This window comes from Schistocerca nitens, chromosome 2 (genome assembly GCF_023898315.1).
Source record: "Schistocerca nitens isolate TAMUIC-IGC-003100 chromosome 2, iqSchNite1.1, whole genome shotgun sequence".
In the NCBI taxonomy this organism is placed as follows: Eukaryota; Metazoa; Arthropoda; class Insecta; order Orthoptera; family Acrididae; genus Schistocerca; species Schistocerca nitens.
Genome location: NC_064615.1, coordinates 478,478,054 through 478,501,506, shown reverse-complemented (window position 1 = coordinate 478,501,506; position 23,453 = coordinate 478,478,054). Strand labels below are relative to the sequence as shown.

The 23,453-nt window shown below is 37.1% G+C and overlaps 1 protein-coding gene across 1 annotated transcript in view; it reads right to left on the bottom strand.

Moving 5' to 3' along the window:
• LOC126235108 (uncharacterized) overlaps positions 1-23,453 on the bottom strand; it is a 74,341-nt gene that overhangs the window by 11,105 nt on the left and 39,783 nt on the right. The window contains exons 4-8 of the mRNA XM_049943843.1: positions 4,057-4,255; positions 3,835-3,888; positions 3,705-3,759; positions 3,437-3,545; positions 70-180 (exon numbers count right to left, since the gene is read on the bottom strand). Coding sequence (XP_049799800.1) covers positions 70-180; positions 3,437-3,545; positions 3,705-3,759; positions 3,835-3,888; positions 4,057-4,255 — 528 coding nt within the window. The remainder of the gene's footprint in view (positions 1-69; positions 181-3,436; positions 3,546-3,704; positions 3,760-3,834; positions 3,889-4,056; positions 4,256-23,453) is intronic.

Sequence of the window (23,453 nt, the reverse complement as noted above, 5' to 3'; positions counted from 1 at the left end):
TTTAAGTGCAGTTTCATCAGATCAGTCACTATGGATGCCGTGCTACCAGCCTTTTACTGAACAGCTTACTTTGGCAGTGACGACTTTGGTGGCTTCCATTAACATGACAGCGTATTGTTCCACTGGTCTGTCCACTTCCACTGGACCATCCACGCACTTGTCCTCCTTATGATGATTCAGCTGAGGACTGAGAAATTCATGAAAAAAGACTCAGACAGCATTTTTTGGCTTTCGGTGTGACAGACGTGAATTTGTTCAAAGCCTTATTCCTCTCATGGATTCCACCTAAGGTGTAGCAGTTAACATGTCAGCTTGCCCCTTTACGAGAACCAGCAGCTCTTACTGCAGTTTCTAGTCCAACTACCATCACAAAAGAATACATGTCATAGTGTGTCAAAAGTTGAATTCTACTGATGTACGACTGGTCTGGTTTAAACCAGTCACACAGGACCTGGACAGCTGAACTTCAATTCATCACTCATGCCCATAATGATTTATGCAGAATGTACTTTACATGATGCAGTTATCTGTTCAGCTCCGGACAAGGAAGTGCACCGGAAGGCTTTAATCTGTGAAAAACCACCACTGGTAAAAGTTTTGCAAATTGCACAATCTTCTGAAGTTTCTCAGGCAGTGGGTGATCAAACTGAAGCGTGGGGTGACATGGTAGTAGTGGCACAAAATGTGCTGACTAGGACAACCGGTATTCTTCTCTGTATATGACGGTGTTTTGCTGTTGTCCACAGAACACCTCTCTCCCATAGTAGTCATTCCCATCACGTTATCGCATGAGGTTCTACGACTCCTCCACCAGGGCCATTGGGGAGTTTTGCACACTAAACTATTAGCAAGGAGACATGTTTCTTGGCCAGAGACTGATGGAGAAATTGTACATTTTGTCATGGCTTGTGAGCTGTGTACTTGACAACATGCAGCTCCCAGAGCACCTCTGTCCCCTGGCCTGTTCCATGCCAGCCATGGGAATGCTTTCATGTAGATGTTGCAGGTCCCTTCTCGAATTCCTATTGGCTCTTGGTTGTGGGTGTATTGTCCCCTTTTCCTTACCTTCTTGAGTGTACACTGATGTTGGCTTAAGTCACAATTCATACACATTTTAGAGTTTTTTTCTATCAAGGGGTTGCCTTGTACTTTAGTTTCTGATAACAGGTCCCAATTCACTTTTCACATCTTCCAATTGACAGCATTTGTCATGTTATAGCTCTGCCATTTGAACCTCAATCAAATGGTAAAGAAGAATGACTACTGCATACATTCAAGCCCCAAACAAAAAACTTTGTAGTGGATTCTTCACCAGACAACACCCTCCTCCTTTTTCTGGGAACCTATTGCTTCACACCTATGGGGGAATGGAGCCTGACTGAGTTAAGTTACTTCAGGGTCGGCAGCCACGCGCACTCCTCCATCTCTTGCACCCTGTACTACAAGTGCCACGGTTGGGCTCACCAGCCACTTCATGCCGGGATCGCTGGTGTGAGTGCAAGGGTTTGATCACCAACCCAAGTGGATACCGGCCCCTGTTGCCTGAAGCTGGGGCGCCATCTTTGTGATGTCCATATGGCCAATGGGTTGGTGGTATGCCACTTTGATCAGTTGCGCTCCAACTCACTGATGAAATCTGCCAATTCGCAGATGCGGCTCCTGTCACCACCGCCCACCCCACCACCCTCCACCCCGACCCTGTCATCACCTGCTGTGATGGCACCCCTGTCCCACGGTTGCCGCCTCCATGTGTGGTGCCCTGGGGTTCCAGCTTCCTAGCACTGAGTGCTGGTCCGTCTCTGGCCTCAGATCCATTACCACAGCCTGCTGTACCGGTCAGGCTGCCTCCACCAGCCCCCTTACCATCACTGCCTCAGTCACTGTTGCCAGTGGGTCCAGATCCATCTACTCTGCACTGGGACCTGTCTGCTGATGACAACACAGAGATGGTGATGGCACCCTCCTCTCCGGTGCTGTTATCGGTTGCCAAACGGCCCCACTGCCCTCAGGTGTGTGTGCATCTCCACGTGTTCTGGTCCTACGTTCTGATGCTGACCAGCACGTCGTCCCAACCCCACCATCATCAGCAGCTGCTGCCACTCTGGATCTGATGGATGCCTCTCTCACCAGGCCACCAGTATCTCCTCTGTTGCCAAGGCAGGTGTTCTGTATTCTGCTACTGAGTGCGCTGAGGGTAGTGTCACTGTGAGGGTGTACTTCGATCAATCACCAACTGTATCAGCATGGACCAGCCGCTAGAGGCCACCTGTAGGAAGCGTGCACATGGTACAGTGTCTGCCATGGTGTCTCACGGTGACTCACAGCTAAATACATGTGGAGCAATGGTAATTCACTCTCACTATGTTCTTTTAGTTTCTCCCACTCTGTTGTTCTGTGTATCACTTATGTCATTTGTCTTGTTACATGTGGAGTCACAAGAGGCTTACTTCTGTTTTCGTTCAGAGGTTTATGAATAAAGTCTTGTTTGTGTTACTTGGATCGATTTTGTATATTACTTGGTCAATACACTCGATAATGGGTCAAGCAGGTGGTAGACTTTGATTCATAGTTACAATTCTGGGAAAATGCTATCAGTCTACAGAAGAGAGTACTTACAAAACCATTGTGTGACCCATCCTAGAATATTGCTCAAGTATGTGAGATCCATATGAAATAGGACCAATGGGGTATACAGCTTGCTTACAAAGAAGGCAGCAACAATAATCTCAGGTTTGTTTGATTCATCAAAGAACATCACAGAAATGCTGAGTAGTCTCAATTGGCAGATGCTTGAAGATAGGTGTCAGCTACCCTAGTACGTGACATGTTTTAAGAACCAGTATTAACTGAGGAATCTGGGAATATCGTGTAGCCTGTTTGTATATCGCTCCCATAGGGATTGCAGAGTCAAGATCCAACTAATTACAGTGCACACAGAGAAATGTAAGCCGTCATTCTTCTCATATTCTGGAAGTGAACTGAATCAAAAGGAACTCTAATATGTTGTACAATAGGAAGTACCCCATGCTACACTTGACAATGATCTAAATAGTATGTATGAAGATACTAATCAGTTTCACACCACTATCAATTTTTTTATTGCTTCTAATTTCCTTTGCAGAGAAACTACTATATATTTTCTTTTTAACACTGTGACATTCTCAGATATAACATTTTAGGGATCACATTTGACCACTGGAACAGTGATGCCAAGTGGCTCTTACTACAGTAGAAAGAGAGCAGCAAGTAGTATTGTTAAGGCAACAAAAGTGAGTATTTTCTTTGAAATTGTGAGTCATTTAGGGTTTGTATGTAAAATGGAAATGGAATGACAATGATAATGAATCCTTAAGGTTTACAAATGACAGACGAAATCAAGTTGACTAAGTGGCTGACAGTTGCCCATCTTCTATAAAACATATATAATAAAAATAACCAAAAGATAATAAATATCAATTTTCGAGAAATTATGAACAATGTTTACAGGATATACACATGAAAGAGGAACAGTAAATAATGGAATAGACAAGTTACTCATTTGGAATCTGGAGTTCAGAGAAACAAGTTAGAAGCAACAGGTATATATTGAAATCAAATGGCAGTAACAGAAGTCATCAGAATTCTTAACACATTCACATTCCTTGCTCCTATTTACATAAATTTACAGCAAAAAGACTGACGATTCTGAAATTAAATTTGTCTACATTATTTTGTTGCACTTTTCACTCAACTTCCATGTATTTTCAGCTTGTGTTGTTCCTGTTTATTAGTACAGAAATCATTGTAATGGGATATTTTCAATGTAATTGTAAGTTTCTACGTTCCTTTACTTACTCTGAGGGAAAAATTTTGTACTAAAGAAATCCTGAGGAGATGTAGAGGATCTTCCTACACACAACAAATTTACATTTATTGATGATGGACACCCTTGTCACATAATTTTCAATATGCTAGATTTCTTTCATTCTTTGATTATTTTACAAAAAATTGTGAGCAATATTCTTCCACTCGCATTAAATTTTTTTCAAGACTGAAATTAGTATATTGGAAACAAACTGTTACTGTACAATACCTTCTTCAGGGAGCATGTAACAGCACTTATTGTTTCCTCAGTTGCATTATCAACCTCTACGGTAATAGGTATCTCTTGACCAGAGACAAATCCTGTAGCTGGAATGTTAGCAACTAATGTCAAAGGGCCAGAACGGCAACAGCAGCAGCACAGAGTTTTCTCAGTGACTTGCAATACAGGTTCCTGTAACAATAAGGTAAAGATAGCAGTATTGTGAGAAAAAATAAAAGACATCACATATGCTAATCGATTTGTATAATAGCTATTGTTCTACAAAATTTAACAGTGTACAAAAGCACGCAAGAAAAGTTTTGATAAATGTGAGCAGGCCACAGATTGCTTCACATAAAAATTTAAACTGTGCTCCATAGACTATAATGTTTTAGGCGGAGAACTGATCATTTCAGTAAGGATCCCAGTCAGGTATTGAATAGTGCATTACCTCTTACTGTGGATCAGGTTCTTCACCAGTATTTTCCACACTCTGTTGTCAGCACACAAAACTCATATTTCGAATAACAAACTTGACAACACTATCTGTGTGACCTACACCAACACAATTTCATAATATTCAGCTTATATTCTAGCAATTAGCAATGAAAAGATTGTTAATGAGTCATGATTACAACCATATTTGCAATATGCAAATTTTCAAAACAAATAGACTGAGAAGCAGTTTAAATATGAATAACATTCACTTTTGTTTCATAATTATTATATTTGTAGAGGACTGGAAGGCCGTGTGAAGTGATATAGGATATTAATGAAACTTAATCATGCAAAACAGATAACTTGAAAATTTGCTTATTTACAAAAAGTAATTACCTCGAGAAATTATAACTAATCAGGAAGCTTACAAGAATCATTAACTGAAATACACTTTACACCTTGCCAATCCTGCTGAGCAGAATCGTTATTCAAAATGTGAAATGCAATTTGTATCAGGGAGGGAGATGTACTAGAGTAATCCATGCAGCTGTGGTAGCTGCAATGTGATGCAGCACTTAGCTCATCCACCTAGTAAGCAGGAGCCCATGTTTGAATCCTGGGGCTAGCGCAAATTTTAATTTATTGCTTCAGCCTATATCATTGTCCTAATTATATTGTAGCATGTAACAGAATTTCAAAACATTACTGTGTTACTGTTATCTGTGTTGCTAAATGCAAGAACTATAAATTGTATTTCCACAATTAATGATGATTACACACATATAGAATTAGTACATTAAAATCACCAATTTTTGTTTACGTTTTGTCATACACATTGTCTGATAATTATCGCCTACATAAATAGGTTAAAATGCAATTGCTTATTTGATTTTTGAGTAAATCCATCAAGAAGGTTTCTGTATGTCAAAGAAAGCAGATGTTCTTTTGTAGTGCTCACCTATGTCAAGTATTATGCAGTTAGGGCACTTATTGTAAAATGTTCTATTACACTGAGTTAGACCGACTCTACTGGTGTACTAAATGGAACTCTTCAACTGAATTATACAGCCAGTGTTTTATTTATAACAACATTGAATCCATTATCACAAAATTGCACACAAGAGTACATGATTCTCGAGCAGACAACTATGCAGTTTCAGCCCTGGCAAAAACATCATAAACTAAGGTAAGTAATTTTGAAGTACTTAGTTTTCTCACAAAGTCAGAGTTTGTGGTGCTGACCCAGTGTAATGTGGATGTGACACTGATTCCAGATGAGATTTCCAAGAGCCCTTTTTACTAGTGCCATGCTGCAGGATTCAGTTGTGCCCTACATAATGCATTGAATTGTCTATTGTAGAGTATTTTAGGAAGTTTTCATGTGAACCAGAGCAATATTAAATGTTATCAGAACTGACGGTAACTTTGAAAGCAAAAAAAAGAACAATGGAGGCTGTATGCGAGACATGATTAGTTTAATCAACCATAGAAACGGTAGCATTAGACTAATCAGGGCTAGATCATGTGGCTCTGGAACAGTGGTTGCCAACATGGGGGAAATACCTCCAAGGGGTAAACTGTAACTTTTTAAGGGGTGAAATCAGAAGGGTTCAGTTGTGTGTAAGTCACAAAACTGAATTATTTTTGAATGATAATTGCTACTATTACGTTTTCATAAGACTGTAACACTGATTACATATGTTACCAATAATTACATTTCCTTTTTCAGATGCTAATGATAACAGTGACATTATGTGGTGGAGGATACAGCTTGTGAAACGAATGTATGAACATCTTCCTGGAATAGTCCACAAACTACACACATACTTTGTAGTTTTACCATGCCTCTAAGACAGTAAAACTGTGACATATACATCACATATACTGAAATACCTCATGAAAATGCCTTGTCCAAGTTGTAGGTAGTTCCCACAGTAGATAAAAAATTATTTTATTATTAACAGCTGTGGCATCACCTGGAAGACTGTCTAATGTATGACATGATTCATTCAACCGATATGAAGGTAATGCAGAATAAGAAAGTAATATCTGTAATATTATAAGTCATTTTGTCAAGTCTGATAATATCTTGTGACAAATATTGTATATATTTACCATTAAAAGATACTGTATTTCAATAAGTTCCAAGTATGTCAAAGTACAGCTACAGAAACCAACTGTCATGAAATGAAGGTAAACAAGCAGGGTAACAATGTAAACAAAGGGTTACCAAAAACTGTTAGTATAGTGTTACTTTCTGACAGCCACGGCAGAGGAATAACAGAAATTCTTCGTTACCCACAAGACCTCAATGCTACAAGTGTGGTGAAACCTGGAGCAGGATTACAGGAAATACAGAAGGACCATAAAAACAGTAATTGTGTGTTGCAAAACCAGTGTACCACAATAGTAGGCAATGCAAATGATGTACACAGAAATAAACTGAAAGTAGCAACAAGAGTTTTAAGAGAGACACTCTGTACATTTGGGGATCAGAAAATAATTGTGCTAGGCACACCATATAGGCATTACCTTACTGAATTGTCGTGTGTAAACAAGGAGATCCTCAAAGCAAACAGGGCCTACAAAAAGGTGTGTCAATCCACTTTTAAATGCTGTTTTTCTCACCCTAAATGACCTGGAAAGAAAGCACTTTACAAGACACAGAATGCATCTAAATAAGTGGGTCAAATCTTTAATCTGCCAGAGGATCAAAATGTTTGTAACAAGTGTTTTCTCCATAAGTGATAAATATGAGAGAATTGCACTGCCAACAGCAAAAGAGGACTGCAAAGTATCTTGCACAAGCAAGGCTATCAATGACATGGAGGTCCTTGCCTGCCTAATGAATCCAGATGTAGTAGTGCTAAACTTAGAGAAGGATCAGATATGGAAGTAAGTGTCAACAGGAAAGCATTTGTAACAATACCAGCAACAGTAGCAATAAAAGACCTCGGACCAATGTCTACACAGGCAAAGGAAATGGTCGCAACATGTACATCTACACAACCAACAACAAAAGCAATAGATGACTCAGCAGCAACTCCACCAGAAGAAAAGGAAAGAACAGCAAGTGAAATGCACAGTGTAGCAAGCAGGAGGAAAACACTGCCTCCAACCATCAGAAAGATTTTTTAACATCAAGCACAAAGAGGAGGAGGCAACCATGATAAGTACAACTAAATGTTTAACAGTACTTCACCAGAATATAGTCCGCAGCTCGTGGTCTTGCGGTAGCGTACTCGCTTCCCACGCACGGGGTCCCAGGTTCGATTCCCAGCGGGGTCAGGGTTTTTCTCTGCCTCGTGATGACTGGGTGTTGTGTGTTCATCATCATTTCATCATCATTGACTTGCAAGTCGCCGAAGTGGCGTCAACTAAAAAGGACTTGCAATACGGTGGCCGAACTTCCCCGCAAGGGGCCTCCCGGCCAACAATGCCATACGATCATTTCATTACCAGAATATAAATCCATAAAAAGCAATCTTCAGCAAATAGAAGTAAATCTACGAACATTATACAGTTAAGTTGTGTGTCTTACAGAACACTGGTGCAAAGGGATTGAAATCTCATATTTAGCCTTAGCCTCATATGAAGTTGCTTGTTTCTACAGTAGACTCTCCATGAAAGGTGGGGGTTTGTGTATTTATGAGAAGAAAGGTATTTCATTTAAACAAAGAAATGACCTTACCGCATTAAGTGTTGGTAAACAATTTGAACTCTCAGCTACTGAAGTAACAAAACACAACATGTCAAAAAATTAATGGTAATTTGTGTGTACCAATCACTGAGTGCTGATGTGGACATTTTTTTCTCAAAACTAAATCAGACACTAGCTAAGGTATCTTGCTCAAAAACAAGCATAATCGTCTGTGGGGATCTCACTATCAATGAAATGAAGTCAGATGATGTCAGTCATGCCTATTTAAATGTTTTCTACAGTTATGGCATGAATTCATTTGTAAGCTGTCCCACTAGAATAACTAAACAATCTTCAACATTGATAGACCGTGTAGCAACAGACATAGACAGGAAAAAAACGCTACATACATGTTCAAGATCTAAGCTTATTAGATCATTTGTGTCAGACATTAAAAGTAAATTTTTATGTAGAAAAGCCCGCTAAATTAAAAGTATACAAAAGGCTCTTCTTAAAGTCAAACCTGCATGAATTTTCATCCCAGATACAATAATAATAGTGGGAGGAAGTCCATGCGGAAATGAATGTGAGCAAAATGTATAAGTGTTTCATGTCCATTTTTAAACTAAAATTTGAGGAAGCATTCCCCAAAACTTTGCATACCATTGCAACTTCAGAGAAAAATATATGGATAACCAGATGTATCAAAAAATCCTCTTAAATTCTTAGGTATCTTGCTTCAATCAAAAATAGACAGACTGACCCAGCATTTTTGCAATTTTATAAAAACTACAAGAGAATCTATAGAAAGGTACTACTAGATGCTAAAAAACTCACAAACCATAAAATACTATTGCAGGTAGAAAACAAAAGCAAAGCAGCCTGGAATATTATCAAATGGGATACAGCACACAGGGCAAAAACTTTTGAATTCACAAATTTAGAACAAACATAGACAAATGAACCTCCCAAAAGAAATAGTTAACTTTGTAAATATGTACTTCAACAGCATTGCTAAGAAATTACAACAGAACTTTCCAGACATGTATGTCTTACTCAACAAGAACCATCCACCAAACTCAATGGCACTCTAACCGGCAACTGAGAAATAGGTTGCTCAAGTTATACATCAATTAAAAAATATAAAATCAACTGGTCTAGGTGAAATACCAGCTTGAGTCCTTCAAGAATGTGCAAATTCCATAAAAGCTCCGTTAACAAAAATAATCAATGAATCATTCAAATCTGGCTGTTTTCCCAAGAACCTAAAACAAGCAAAAGTATTACCCATACTAAAAAATGGTGATGCAGAAAATATAGAAAACTACAGACCAACCTCCTTACTGTCCACCGTTTCCAAAATTATTGAAAAAGTAATGAAAAGTGGATTAACGCAGTATCTAAATCAGTTTAACCTTCTTTGCAAAGAACAACATGGTTTCAGACCCAAAAGAGGTACAAAATCAGCTATTGCACAGCTTACAAAGGTCATTCTTGAGGCACTGGAATTTTCTTGGTCTTATCACAGGCATTTGATACAGTGGACCACATAATTTTATTACATAAATTAGAGTTACTAGGAATAGGAGGTGTTCTTAAGAAGTGGCTTAAATCATACCTGGGAAACCGGATGCAGCATTTTAAGATTTCATATACTTCAGAAGGATTTCTAGTAAGACTTATCAGATCCAAAAAATATTTATATAGGTGTTCCACAAGGTAGTATATTGGTTCCAATCCTTTTTCTTATTTACATTAATGATTTTCCACAGAGTATCAGATGTGGGGAAAAAATACTATTTTCTGATGGTGGTGGTGGGTAGTGTTTAACGTCCCGTCGACAACGAGGTCATTAGAGACGGAGCGCAAGCTCGGGTTAGGGAAGGATTGGGAAGGAAATCGGCCGTGCCCTTTCAAAGGAACCATCCCGGCATTTGCCTGAAACGATTTAGGGAAATCACGGAAAACCTAAATCAGGATGGCTGGAGACGGGATTGAACCGTCGTCCTCCCGAATGCGAGTCCAGTGTGCTAACCACTGCGCCACCTCGCTCGGTACTATTTTCTGATGACAGCAACATAGTGCTTAGAGCCAAAACTCCAACACAGTTGACAGAAAAGGCTAATGAAGCCCTCAAAGATGTTCTCAAGTGGTCACTGAAAAATAAAGTAACTTTAAACGTAAATAAAACTAATTGTATATAATTCCGGTTGAATAAAAGACACAATGATGATAAATTAACAATTAATGATGATGTAATAGAATGTTTAATGGATACCAAATTTTTGGGGTTGAAGGTAAATTGGCAGTTAAAATGGACAGAACATGTAAAAGATTTAACAAAGAGACTATCCACAGCATGTTATGCTCTACAAATACTTGCACCAGTGTGCAATATTTCATGCCTCAAAATAACATGTTTTGGATACATACACTCAATTCTCAGTTATGGAATCATGTTTTCGTGAACAAGTGATGGGAATATTCAGTCTGTCTTCAAGGTACAGAAAAGAGCTGTACGGATAATGACAAATAGCAACAATATGGCCCATTAGATTGATTTATTCAAAAAACTAGAAATTCTGAATGTCCCATGTGAATCATTTTTCCATACTGTAATGTAAGTAAGGAAAGCTATTCATCTACATGCTATAAACAACTCAATACATGACCATGAAACTAGATCCAGCTACTACTTATACCTAAACAGGAGAAACAAGTCCAAGGCACAGAACAGTATGCTATATAATGGCCTAAAACTGTACAACAGACTGCCACAGTAAATACTAGGTATAAATGAACTTCATATCTTTAGCCAAAAGCTAAAGACTTATTTATTAAGCATTAGTTGTGACAAGGTAAATGAATATTTAGAATAATTGTAGATAGCTACTTAGTACACACAAATACAACATAGGCCTCTATAGAGTGACAGCATATGGCATAATTATAAATATTGTAAGAAATGACCTGTAAAAATTGTAAGAATTGAATTGGAAACATTGTAAGAACCTATGTATGTTTTAATTCATAAGATACAATTGATGATGTCCATACAATTTGTATTGTTATATGGATGAATAAACATATCAATCAATCAATCAATGAAACCATGAAACTTCAAGTGTAATTTATATACACAAGAGCCATGTTTGTTCTGAAGGTATTTTATGTTTCCTTTCAAAAATACCTCTCCTTCCATGTAAAATTTATTTAAAGACAATAATAATATTGCTGTCAGTTAACCATCTGGCTTTGATTGTTTTGGTGGCAATGGGCCTGCTATTACATGTACTAAAAATATTTCAGTGTATGCGAGCATCACTAGCAAAGGAAAATATTTCTAAGTGCTCTAATGATTTTTTACAGTCAGTTTTCAATATTAAAGTTAGTTAATATTTTTTATTATGAAACTTATTCAGAGATTTAACACCGCAAGGCTAACATGACGCTTCCCCCTGCTATAAGATATTTTCAGTTAATTCAAAGGATTAAAAGTTAACTCAATTCTTAAAGAGATAATTGCAAAGAAATTCTTTGCAATTATCTTAATAATACGCAGGTGTTTGTACCATTCTTTCTTTCTGTGTAACATTAGATTAATTTGCTGGGAAAAGAAATCATTTCACGCTCTATATTATCGCTGGCTTAGTTGCTGGTTACATTACATTGTCATTCATTGAAACAAAGTGTAATATTTCCATTAATAATAAATAACTTTTTGCCTGCATATTGAGATTAAGTACACTACATATATTGAAGATGCATTTACTCATGCTCAAAATATACGTGGCATTCCCAAAAACAATATTCAGAATTTAAACTGCTATGTCACATTATCATCAAGGTAGGTTGCAACTGATGCCTGTGTGCATATTTCAAACCACATGTAGCAATTTACACTGACTTATATGGAATAACTAAATTAATTCAACATCACAACAATTACTCAGAGAGGTTGTAATGGTAATCAGCAGCACAAAACACAGTAACTATACAACAGCTGCCACACTCCTGTAGGATACACAGTATTATTATTATTATCATTATTGTTAGTGGCAGAGATCAGACACGAAGAACTGGCAGTCTGAAGTCTTCCAAGTTCTGTTAGATCATAAGCAAGAAGTCCAGAAATCAAGTGATTTTTAAACCATAAGTATATTGCACACATTTTAACTTGGTTGATTTTAAATGGGGCTGCAGGGTGCAAGTGAAACAAGTGCCACTAGAGATGGGAGTGGTGCAGAGAAAGCATGTTTTGTAGCAAGTGTTTATCCTCAGTATGAGTAGTTGGTTTCCTTTCCTGTGAAGGAGCTGTACATAGTGCTCGTGCTACATTGAGAACTGCTTCATCACACAATAAAAAATGCTGTTAGAAACAAGCAGTACAAATTGTCTCATTAGTTACTGGTATAATAAACACCTACATAAACTAAACATCATTTATCCTTGTTCATTTTAAAAATGAAAACGTTCAAAGAAAAATCTTTTTCATCATAAAGTTTAGTTAGGTACTAATGTTGATGATGGATGGGAGAGTGTTAGTAGTTGCTAATATTTGGTCTCAGAAAGTTTGACAAACACTGGTCTAGAACAAGCAGGCCTGGATCAGATGAAAGCAGTACTTTACCAGATTTTCAAAGTGTATTAGAACAGGTGCTCAAAAACATTAACATGATTTCAGAAACAAATAGCAGAATTTCTGAAGAAACTAAGCAGGTGGGTAATAAACATTCAAAAGAGCTGTGGGAAATAGAAAACAAGATTTCATATTTAGAGAAAGAAGTGTAGAGTCAGACAAGAGGATTTTAGGTGAACCTAGTAATATCAATGTCAAGGTTTCAGAAACAAAAAAGGAACTAAGTGCTCAAATACAATACAGAATTTCAGAAACAAATACGTAAATTTTAACAATGACACGTGAAACAGTCAAGAAACTGAGCAATCAGATTGATGAAGTCAGAAGTGAACCAGGTGGCCAAGTAATGGCTACATGTGAGAAAGTAGAAAAGTTCAGCAAAAGAGTGGATAAGGTAGACAACAGGATGACTCACACGCTAAGCAAAAATGTGAAATTGAAACTGTCAATAGCCAAACTATTGTTCATCTTAATACTTTAAATGATAAAACAGTAAAAGTGGAAAAAGTTGTAACTGATAATGAAGAGTCAACTTTGAAGCAAAATGTTGTTACATTACAGAAGGTAAACTTCTTTTTGAAGAATGCTAATAATAACATTAACTTTCAATAATTGGTTATGGAAGACAATATTACCGGCTTCAGATATTGATATACAGGTTTTTACATATTTCTTAAAACAGCTATAAAAGTACTCTTTCGAACCATGAACTGATAATTGCATAAAAGACTAGAAAACTGATGCATTGGCATGAAGATTAAAACAACTATATATACAGTTTGATTTAATCAAATCTGACATGTTGATTTATCAGTCTTTTAGTCTGTTAGGTACCTACCAAATCATGAGAAAGAGTACTCTTACTGCTGTTTTAAGAAATATCCAATAAGATGTCTGCTGAGATCTGAAGATGGTAACACTGACTGCCAAAAATGGTTATCAAGAACAAAGATTATTATTAGCAGTCTTGGTAAAGAAGTTTATCTTCTCTAATCTATTAGCACAGATTGCCAGTTGCAGCTCAAAATGTGTAAACTAAATAAAAATTTATTAATGTTCAAAACTAAGTGCAGTAATTGCTCAGAAAGATTCTTTAATGCTAGGTACAATACCTGGTCTAATATGACCATGAGAAGTTTTCCTAAGGATCATAAGTTCCAGCCCATGGATTTTAAGCAATACTGCAAAGATAATTTACTTTCTGAAAAACTAAATGATTTAAAAATTGAATTTGTAAAAAGATTCTTTAATGGAGAAGCACTACCTCGGTTGAATGACTCAACAGCCAAAATTTGACATTTAATGAGTCTGAGTAGTCTTTCAAAAAGTTTTGATCCAAATGAGAGGAGGTTAGAATCAAGGGTCAATTTTTAAATGGGCCACACCACAGAAAACAGAGGGCAGAGGCATGAAATAGTTTTTCAAAGCTCACTTGAAAGATACTTTATTTCATCCAGCAGTTTGATGAGTTGAAACAGATAAAAGCATTAAAGAGGAAGCTGCCAGAAAGAATGCAGTGGGGGACCATATATGGACCTGATGACTTTACAGCTATGTCTACATATACATCTACAGCTGTACTGTGCCAATCACCATGAGATGCATGGCAGAGAGTATCTTCCATTGTACCAGTTATTAGGGTTTCTTCCTGTTCCATTCACATATGGAGTGTAGGAAGAATGATGGCTTGAATGTCTCTATGCTTGTAGTAATATAAATCTTATCTTCACTATCCCTAGGCAAACGATACATAGGGGCTTGTAGTATATTCCTAGAGTCATCATTTAAAGCCAGTTCTTAAAACTTTGTTAACAGACATTGTTGGGATAGTTTACATCTACCTTTAAGGGTCTTCCAGTTCGTTTCTTTCAGTATCTCGGCAACACTCTCCCATGGATTAAACAAACCTGTGACCATTTGTGATGTGCTCCTCTGTATGTATTCAATATCCCTGTTAGTCCTCTCTGGTAAAGATTCCACACACTTGAGTAATATTCTAAAACCAGTCACAGTGATTTGTAAGCAGTCTCCATTTTTGATTGCACTTCTCCAGTATTCTACCAATAAACCAAATTCTTCAACCTGCTTTACCCATGACTGAACCTATGTGACATTCGATTTCATATCCCTACTAAGTGTTACACACAGCTGTTTGTGTGAGTCAGTCGATTCCAACAGTGACTCATTGATATTATAATCATAGGAAACTATACCGTATTTTTTCATTTTGTGAAGTGCAAAAGTTTACATTTCTAAAAATTTAAAGCAAGTTGCCAATCTCTGTACCACTTTGCAATCTTATCAAGATCTGACTGAATATTTATGCAGCTTCTTACAAGCAGTAATTCATTACAGGTAACTGCATCATATGCATAAACCCGGTTTTACTACTAATATTGTGTGCAAGGTCGTTAATACAAAATATGAACAGCAAGGGTCCAAACGCACTTCCCTGGGGCACACCCCGAGTTAATTCTGCATCTGACAATGACTGTCCATGCAAGATAGCTTGCATCCTCCCTACCAAAAGTCCTCAAGCCAGTCACAAACTTTGCTTGATGCCCCATATGATCATACTTTTACCAATAAGCATAGGTGTGGTACTAAGTCAAATGCTTTTCAGAACTTGTGAAATACAGCATCTACCTGTCTGCCTTGGCCCAAGATTTCAGTATGTCATGTGAGAAAAGTGCAAGTTGGATTTCACATGATCAGTTTTCAGAATCCATCCCAGCTGGCATTGAGGATGTCATTCTGTTCAAGATAACTCTTTATAATATGTTCTAAGATTCCTACAACAAATCAGTGTCAAGGATATTGGACAGTAGTTTTGCGGATCATTTCTACTACCCTTTAGCCAGCTGACTTGCGCCTTCTTCCAACAACTGGGCATGATTTTTTGTTCAAGGGATCTCTGATAGACTATAGTTAGAAGAGGGGTTAACACAGCCATAAATTTAGTATAGAATCTGACAGAGATTCCATCAAGCACTGGAGATTTGTTCAGTTTTAAAAATTTCGGCTGTTTATCAACACCACTGACACTAATACTTACTTAATTCACAGAGGCCAGTTGCTAGGACATTTTTGAATATGCTAAGATCATTAGACCTCTACTGTACAAATAACTGTGCCACATGTAAGAATGCCTGCATAGACAATATTGTTGTGAATTTCCATAGGGAAGATTTTACAGTCAGACTTGCAGGAAGTGGACTTGCACATCATGAGCCACTACTCCTTACACTCTGTAAGAGACAGCCAGTTAAAACTGAAGAACCTAAAGTAGTAATGGTATGAGGACAAAAGGAAGAAAACATGTTTGTTGATAGATTAGGAAGTGCAGATTGGGACTTTATACATAATTGTCAATCTGGAGAAAGGAAAGCTGAAATTACCTTTGATAACTTCTTTAAAAGTACACAGATTTATGGTATTCTTGCGCATCAGTAAAAAAAAATTAGATATCCAAGTGAAATGAAAAAGAAAAGTTAGAATTGGTTTACAGAAGAGCTAGCAGAAAACATGCATATGCTGTACCAGATGCATAGACAAGCCACTAACCAAGGAGCAGAACAGAGTGTGGACATTTGTAGGTCATATCTGAAATGCAAAAAATACTACAGAACTAAACTTCTTCTGGCAAAAAAAGCAAGCAGTGGAAAACTGTATAGAAACGGTTCCCAACAAATGCAAGGCAGCATGGCAAATAATAAAACAAGAGAATACACCAAAACACACAGAAACAGCTCTGCTTGAACCTTAGGAATTAAATCAGTACTTTTTAAACTCATTTAAACAAATAAGTAACAGTATTAAAGCAAGAAATTCATCTGCAATGGACCTTGTTGGAACACCACTGCCTGTTAACCTGGTATTTCAATGGAGGGCTGTTACACCTGCTGATGTTTTAGCTGTATCCAAATTTTCAGGTTCTAAAAGTATGGACTGTTATTGGTTATCAAATAACGTAATTAAAAAGACAATACACTCAATTTCCAAACCATTAGCATTTATTTTTAATACATATGTAGAATTTGGAGTTTTTCCAGATGCACTTAAGGTATCAAAAGCTGTCCCAGTTTTTAAAAAAGGGGACAAACATCTTCACCAAAGCTACAGAACAGTCTGCATTGTTCCAATATTCTCAAAGATATTTGAAGCACTGATACACACACAAATAAGCAGCTTCTTTGAAAAACACAATATCCTATGTAGCAATCAATTTGGGTTTTGCAAAGGGAAAAACACAACAGGAGCCATCTTGGAAATCACTGACCAAACCTTAACAGCTTTTGAAAACAGTAACATGGTATCACTGATATTTTGTGACCTAAGCAAAGCTTTCAATTGCATTCCTGTTGACGCACTACTGGGGAAACTAGAGTTTTATGGGGTGAGAGGGAGCACTTTAGCTATGATAAATTCTTATTTAAGTATCCGAAAACAATTCGTTTCAGTCAGAAATGTAAATTCTTGCGTAATGGAAATCAGCACAGGTGTACCACAAGGGTCTATCCTTGGACCCTTCTTCTTCATTGTAGCTATTAATGATTTACCTAAAAACATAGCCCACCCTGTCGTGTGTTATGCTGACAATACAACACTACTTACCACACATGAGAACATTTCAGATCTGAATAAACTAATAAAAGAAACACTTGATAAGGCCCTGGACTGGTTTGCACCCAATAAGCTCCTGTGCAAAACTTTATTGGGAGGAACATGTCAATTACGTATGTCAAAAAATATCTCAGGTGGCATACCTTACCTTGAAACTAAGGGAGGTAGTGAGCTTGGAGCACCTTAGGGTGACATACTTTGGGCTATTCCAGTCACATATTTCATATGGTCTGGTTATATGGGGGTACTCCCCTCACATCAAGAATATCTTGAAATTACAAAAAAAAAGTCTTACCCATAATATGTAAAAGAGGTCATAGGGAGCACTGTCGCCCTCTTTTTTCCAGACTCAGAATACACACAATTATAAATTTATACATCTATGTGTCTGTATTCTACATTAAAAATAATATTTCAGAATTTATTGCCAGAGGGGAAATACATGAACACAATACCAGCACTAAGGGTAATTTAGATATACCGTGCCACAGATTAGCAAGAACAGGAAATTCCCACAAAGTAAACCCACTCAAAATGTTCAATAAACTGCCAATTCATGTTCAGTCTATGGATATAATTTTTTTAAAATTAAGTGGTACAGCTGGCTGTCAGATCATCCATTCTATGACATGAAAGAATTCTTTGAGACGCCTGAGGAGGATATTAGCATTTAAAGGTTGTCTGCAGTTAAAGATATTATTGTGTGCTGTGGTTAATTGTGTGTAATTACATAGTGTATACAATAAACACTACAATACTATATTATATCAGATTATGGTATAGCTTACTGCATTAACTTTTAGAAGCTATCCTGGTGTAATTGGTACACTGCCATGCTTGAAACGTATTCCATAATGTACTGACACTTGTCTATGTACGAGTACATCCTGTATGATGAAGCCAATATCATTGTAAAATGATCTATAGTGAATAAAATTCTTGATTCTTTTCAGTAATCTGAGGATTAAATTGGGTAATTCCCCTGAGGTTTCCTTTGTAAAGGAACATTTGAAAACAAAGTATTTCAGTTTTTACTTTGCTACCTTCAATTTCTGTTCCTGTCTCAAGTCACTAGGGACTGGACACCAACTTTGGTGCCATTAACAACCTTCACATATGACAAGAATTTCTTTGAGTTCTGAGAAAGACCAGTTGATATTACTCTGCTACAATAATTATTGAAGACCTCAGTCATGGCTCTCTAGATAGCCAAATGTGTTTCATTCAGCATCTCTCTATCTATAGCCCTACACTTTGTTTTACACCTATTATGCAGTAATCCCTGTTTCTATAGAAATTTATTTATAGCAACTGTATACCATGGAGGTTCTCTTCCAGTATCAACCGTTCTACTGGGTACAATGCATGGTCAATTATTCTTTTAAACTTGAGCCAGAGTGCTGAAAGTTTCTGTTTCCTCATTGAGATATGACGCAACTGATTTTTTATCTAGTTTACTGAACATACATCTTTCTGATTCGTTTAGTTGTGATTTGTATTTTGGGAATCATTCTTGCCATAACAGTGTCATGGTCAATGATACCAGATTTGATGTGGACATTCTCAAAGAGTCTATTTGCTGCCATTAGATCCAATATAATTCCATCGTGAGTGGGGTTCTTAACTAGCTGCTCTATATAGCTTTCAGAGAAAGTATTTAGCAAAGTTTCACAGGATGTCTTATCATTTTTTTTTTTATTTTATTTATTTATTTATTGTTCCGTGGGACCACATTTAGGAGAAGTCTCCATGGTCATGGAACGAGTCAATACATGAAATTATAACACGATTGTAGAAACAGATAAAATGAAATATAAGAAACATATTCAGGCGACAAGTCATTAGTTTAAATAAAGAAAATCAAGAATGTAACACTGGAATTTGCTTAATTTTTTAGCTCTTCCAGGAGCTCCTCGACAGAATAGAAGGAGTGAGCCATGAGGAAACTCTTCAGTTTAGACTTAAAAGTGTTTGGGCTACTGCTAAGATTTTTGAGTTCTTGTGGTAGCTTATTGAAAATGGATGCAGCAGAATAGTGCACTCCTTTCTGCACAAGAGTCAAGGAAGTGCATTCCACATGCAGATTTGATTTCTGCCTAGTATTAACTGAGTGAAAGCTGCTAACTCTTGGGAATAAGCTAATATTGCTAACAACAAACGACATTAAAGAAAATACATACTGTGAGGCCAATGTCAAAATTCCCAGACTATTGAATAGGGGTCGACAAGAGGTTTTTGAACTTACACCATACATAGCTCGAACAGCCCGTTTTTGAGCCAAAAATACCCTTTTTGAATCAGAAGAATTACCCCAAAAAATAATACCATATGACATAAGCGTATGAAAATATGCGAAGTATACTACTTTTCGTGTTGAAATGTCACTTATTTCAGATACTGTTCTAATGGTAAATAAAGCGGCATTTAGTTTCTGAACAAGATCCTGAACATGGGCTTTCCACAACAGCTTACTATCTATCCGTACACCTAGGAACTTGAACTGTTCCGTCTCGCTTATAACATGCCCATTCTGTCTGATTAAAATGTCAGTTCTTGTTGAATTGTGAGTTAGAAACTGTAAAAACTGAGTCTTACTGTGATACCCACTACTAACAAAACTATAGTTTTCCCAATTAACTGTTGGATGATTAAAGTCTCCAACAATGATTACAGTATGATTGGGGGATTTAAGTACAAGTGAACAGAGGTTTCCTCAAAAGTTTTCCATTACATCAGGAGATGAGGCTGGTGGGTGATAGAAGGATCCAATCATCATCTTATACCCACCGCTGACACTGAGTCTTGCCCAAACAATCTCTCATGCAGCTTCAATTTGTACCTCAGTGGATAACAGTTTCTTGTCTACTGAGACAAATACATCACCTCCATTTTCAATTTTTCCATCCATTCAATAAACAGTCAAATTTTCTCCAAAAATCTCATGGCCATCAATTTCAGGATTCAGCCCACTTTCTGTACATGTGAGATTCACAACTTCTAATGAGCACTTCAAACTCTGGAACTTTGTTGCAAGTGCTTTGGCATTTTACCATTAGGATTCTAATACTCTTACCTGTGGGAGGCATTTTTTTTTCAATCTTACACTGATACTTCCTACAGCTATCATTATATGGACTACATGGGAAGTCACCCAATCCAAAAAAACCTTGTATACATCCCACACACAGTCAGCTACATGAATAGCAACCTCTGATGTGTAGTGCACACCTGACCATTTAGGGGGACCTTACGGTCCTCAAACCTATGGCACAAGTCCAGGAAGTCAGAGCTTAGCTTGTCACAAAACTTTTGAAGTCTCTGTTTCAGTCCTTCCACCTGACTCAGAACGAAAGAGCCATGATCAGTTCTGGGAACAATGCAGCAAATTGTGAGCTTCATTCACAGGTATCATTTCTTCCAATGTGTGCCAGTTTCAGTTTCAGTTTGTTGGTTAGGGGCATCAGTACAACACTCTGAGTCCTCCCTGGCCACTGTCCACCCTGCACAGGACACCTAAATCTAACACTGATGCACCACTCACAGTAAAGTGGATGGATATTGACAGATTGTGTACTTTCTGCAGAGGAGACAAGATCCACTAGACAGGATAGTACTTGAGGTACCTCTGGTACAGGTACACAATTCTCAGGAGCTCTTCAAACACAACAATTCACAACTGCAGCCAATCATTTCACAGTAGTCATGGTGACTTCCAGCTGCTTACGAACATCATGGCTGCTGGTGCAATGTATGATAAGGCAATGAACAAATAATTTTAAATTAAGGCTGCTGATTAGCTTTTAATCTGTTGACCTAAAAAGTTGCTAATTCCCAATAAGAAGTGAAGCAAATACACAAAACTGGATTGCTATTAATGCAACACAAAAACCTGTCATAAAAACTACTTCCTAAAACACTTTGATGTTAATTATAGTCATTTGCAAACTTGGAAACAGAGTTACTTTATATTAACACAGATAATATAGAGGGCTACTATTCTTTCAGGGAAAACTAAATGTAATGCAATATCTCACTTAGAAAATCTGCAACAGCAGCTAAATCACAAACACCAATTTGCTACAAATTGATCGTGAATGCAAGGACAATGACAGCTTCTGCAAATGCTCAAAAATGCACACAGTCAACAATTTGAGAACTTATGATGATTTTTATGCTGGGGCCACTGATAAGATGAGTATTTAATTTAGAATTGTGATGAAAATGATGACAGTATTTCAAATAAATAAAACTACCATTGACAATGAAGTTTGGAGGGGAATTTTCAAGAAACACTTAGAAATCCACTGTTTTAAAAGATCAGTCAGTAGTTATTTTCATTTGGAGAAATGGTATTTACTAGCATTGATCAGTCAGGACTTGGGTGGAATGAATCAGGAGGAAATAGGAATGAAGGCACTTGGGGAACAGAAGTACAGAAACAGAAGGATAAATTAAATAAATATGTGGATAAGTTGTGAAATAAAAAAAATTGATGAGAAGAAATGGGTTATTGTGTCAATTTAATTAAAGAAATATTGTTATGATAGCAAGAGAGTGAAGTCTCAGATATAGTGAGCCCAGTGATGCCTAGGGGCTGTTATGAAGAAAATGTGGGTTTAGACTTGTGTTGCAGATGCCAAATTATGGTCATGTTTCTAATGGTAACTGGACTGAAGATGATGTAAATTCTGAATAAAACTCACAATATGTCAAACTAGATGTTAAAAAGTTATAAGTTTCTTCACAAAATTTTGATTAGTTTCAGAAAATTTTCTTGTAACAATTCCTTTTAGTAAAAACTGGTAGTAATAAGTGTTCAGAGCAGTGGAAAAATTATCAGCGTCTGCAATAAAGAAAGGTTAAGTAGTGTTGATGAAATTCAACAAATGTAGAGATTGTTTGTAAATGGAAGTGATGAGGCAAAAGATTACAATTCTTAAGTGACAATTAAATTACTTGAAATGTAAAACTCTGTTGAAAATGATTGTGACACGATGAAAGCCCACAATTCCAAACTGAGCATTAAATTAATTGAAAGAGTAACTGATGTTAGTAGTAGTGAAGATACTGAATTTGATGACGTTGAGAGAGACCTGTCAGAGGAGTCACACCCTGTAAGTTAATGGGAAGCTCTTTTATCAATATAAAAGTTGGAGCATTGGAAGGAAGGTACTTAATGGACTCTAAATTAAAATAAACTCTGTCCGAACAGGCCTCTCAAGACCCAAGAGTACTAACTGAGCACAATGTCATTCTCAGCCAAAGGCATCACTGAATGCAGATAAGTGGCATATGATCAGAACACTGTTCTCCAGACCACTGTTAGTCTTCATGAATGGAGCACCTACTTCTAAGTCAAGTAGCTCCACAATTGGCCTCACAAGGACTGAGTGGAGCCCACTTGTCAACAGCACTCAGCAGACCTAGATGGTCACCCATCCAAGTGTTAATCACATCTGACAGTGCTTAACTTCAGTGATCTGAATGTGTTAACACTGTGGCAAGGCCAGTGAAGCTTAATGGACTAAGGGAGTTAAATCTCTGGGATGTCAGAAGTACTCAGAAAAGAACTTGAGAAGGCAGTTAAATTACACTGAGATGCCAGTAGTTGGAGTGAAGGTCAGGGGGCCTACAGGTAGACAGCAAGAAAATCAAGAAGCAAGTTTAACATTTGATCTTAGTGAGGTAGTGTTCAGTAATGGTTATCTTCTAATACCTGATCTTAGTGAACATATCATTTTGGGTATTGACTATTTACAAGAAGCAAATGTGGTTGTGAAGTGGAAAGAAAAATCTTTGTACATTATGGGTCAAGGAGCTAAAGTAACACAGACAATAAAGTATATGCAGTGGGCAAAATCAATAATTTATCTTGTGCAAACAAAAAGGCTTGTAGTATAAGAGTTAATAAAAAAAGATGAGAGAAGATGATTTCATGAAATTAACTGAGGAGACAGTGTCTGATGCTAATAGGTTACAGGAGATGCAAAGAAAATCATTTATATGAGATTATAGGGATGTAGTTAGTAATTTTTTGGAATTGTACAAAA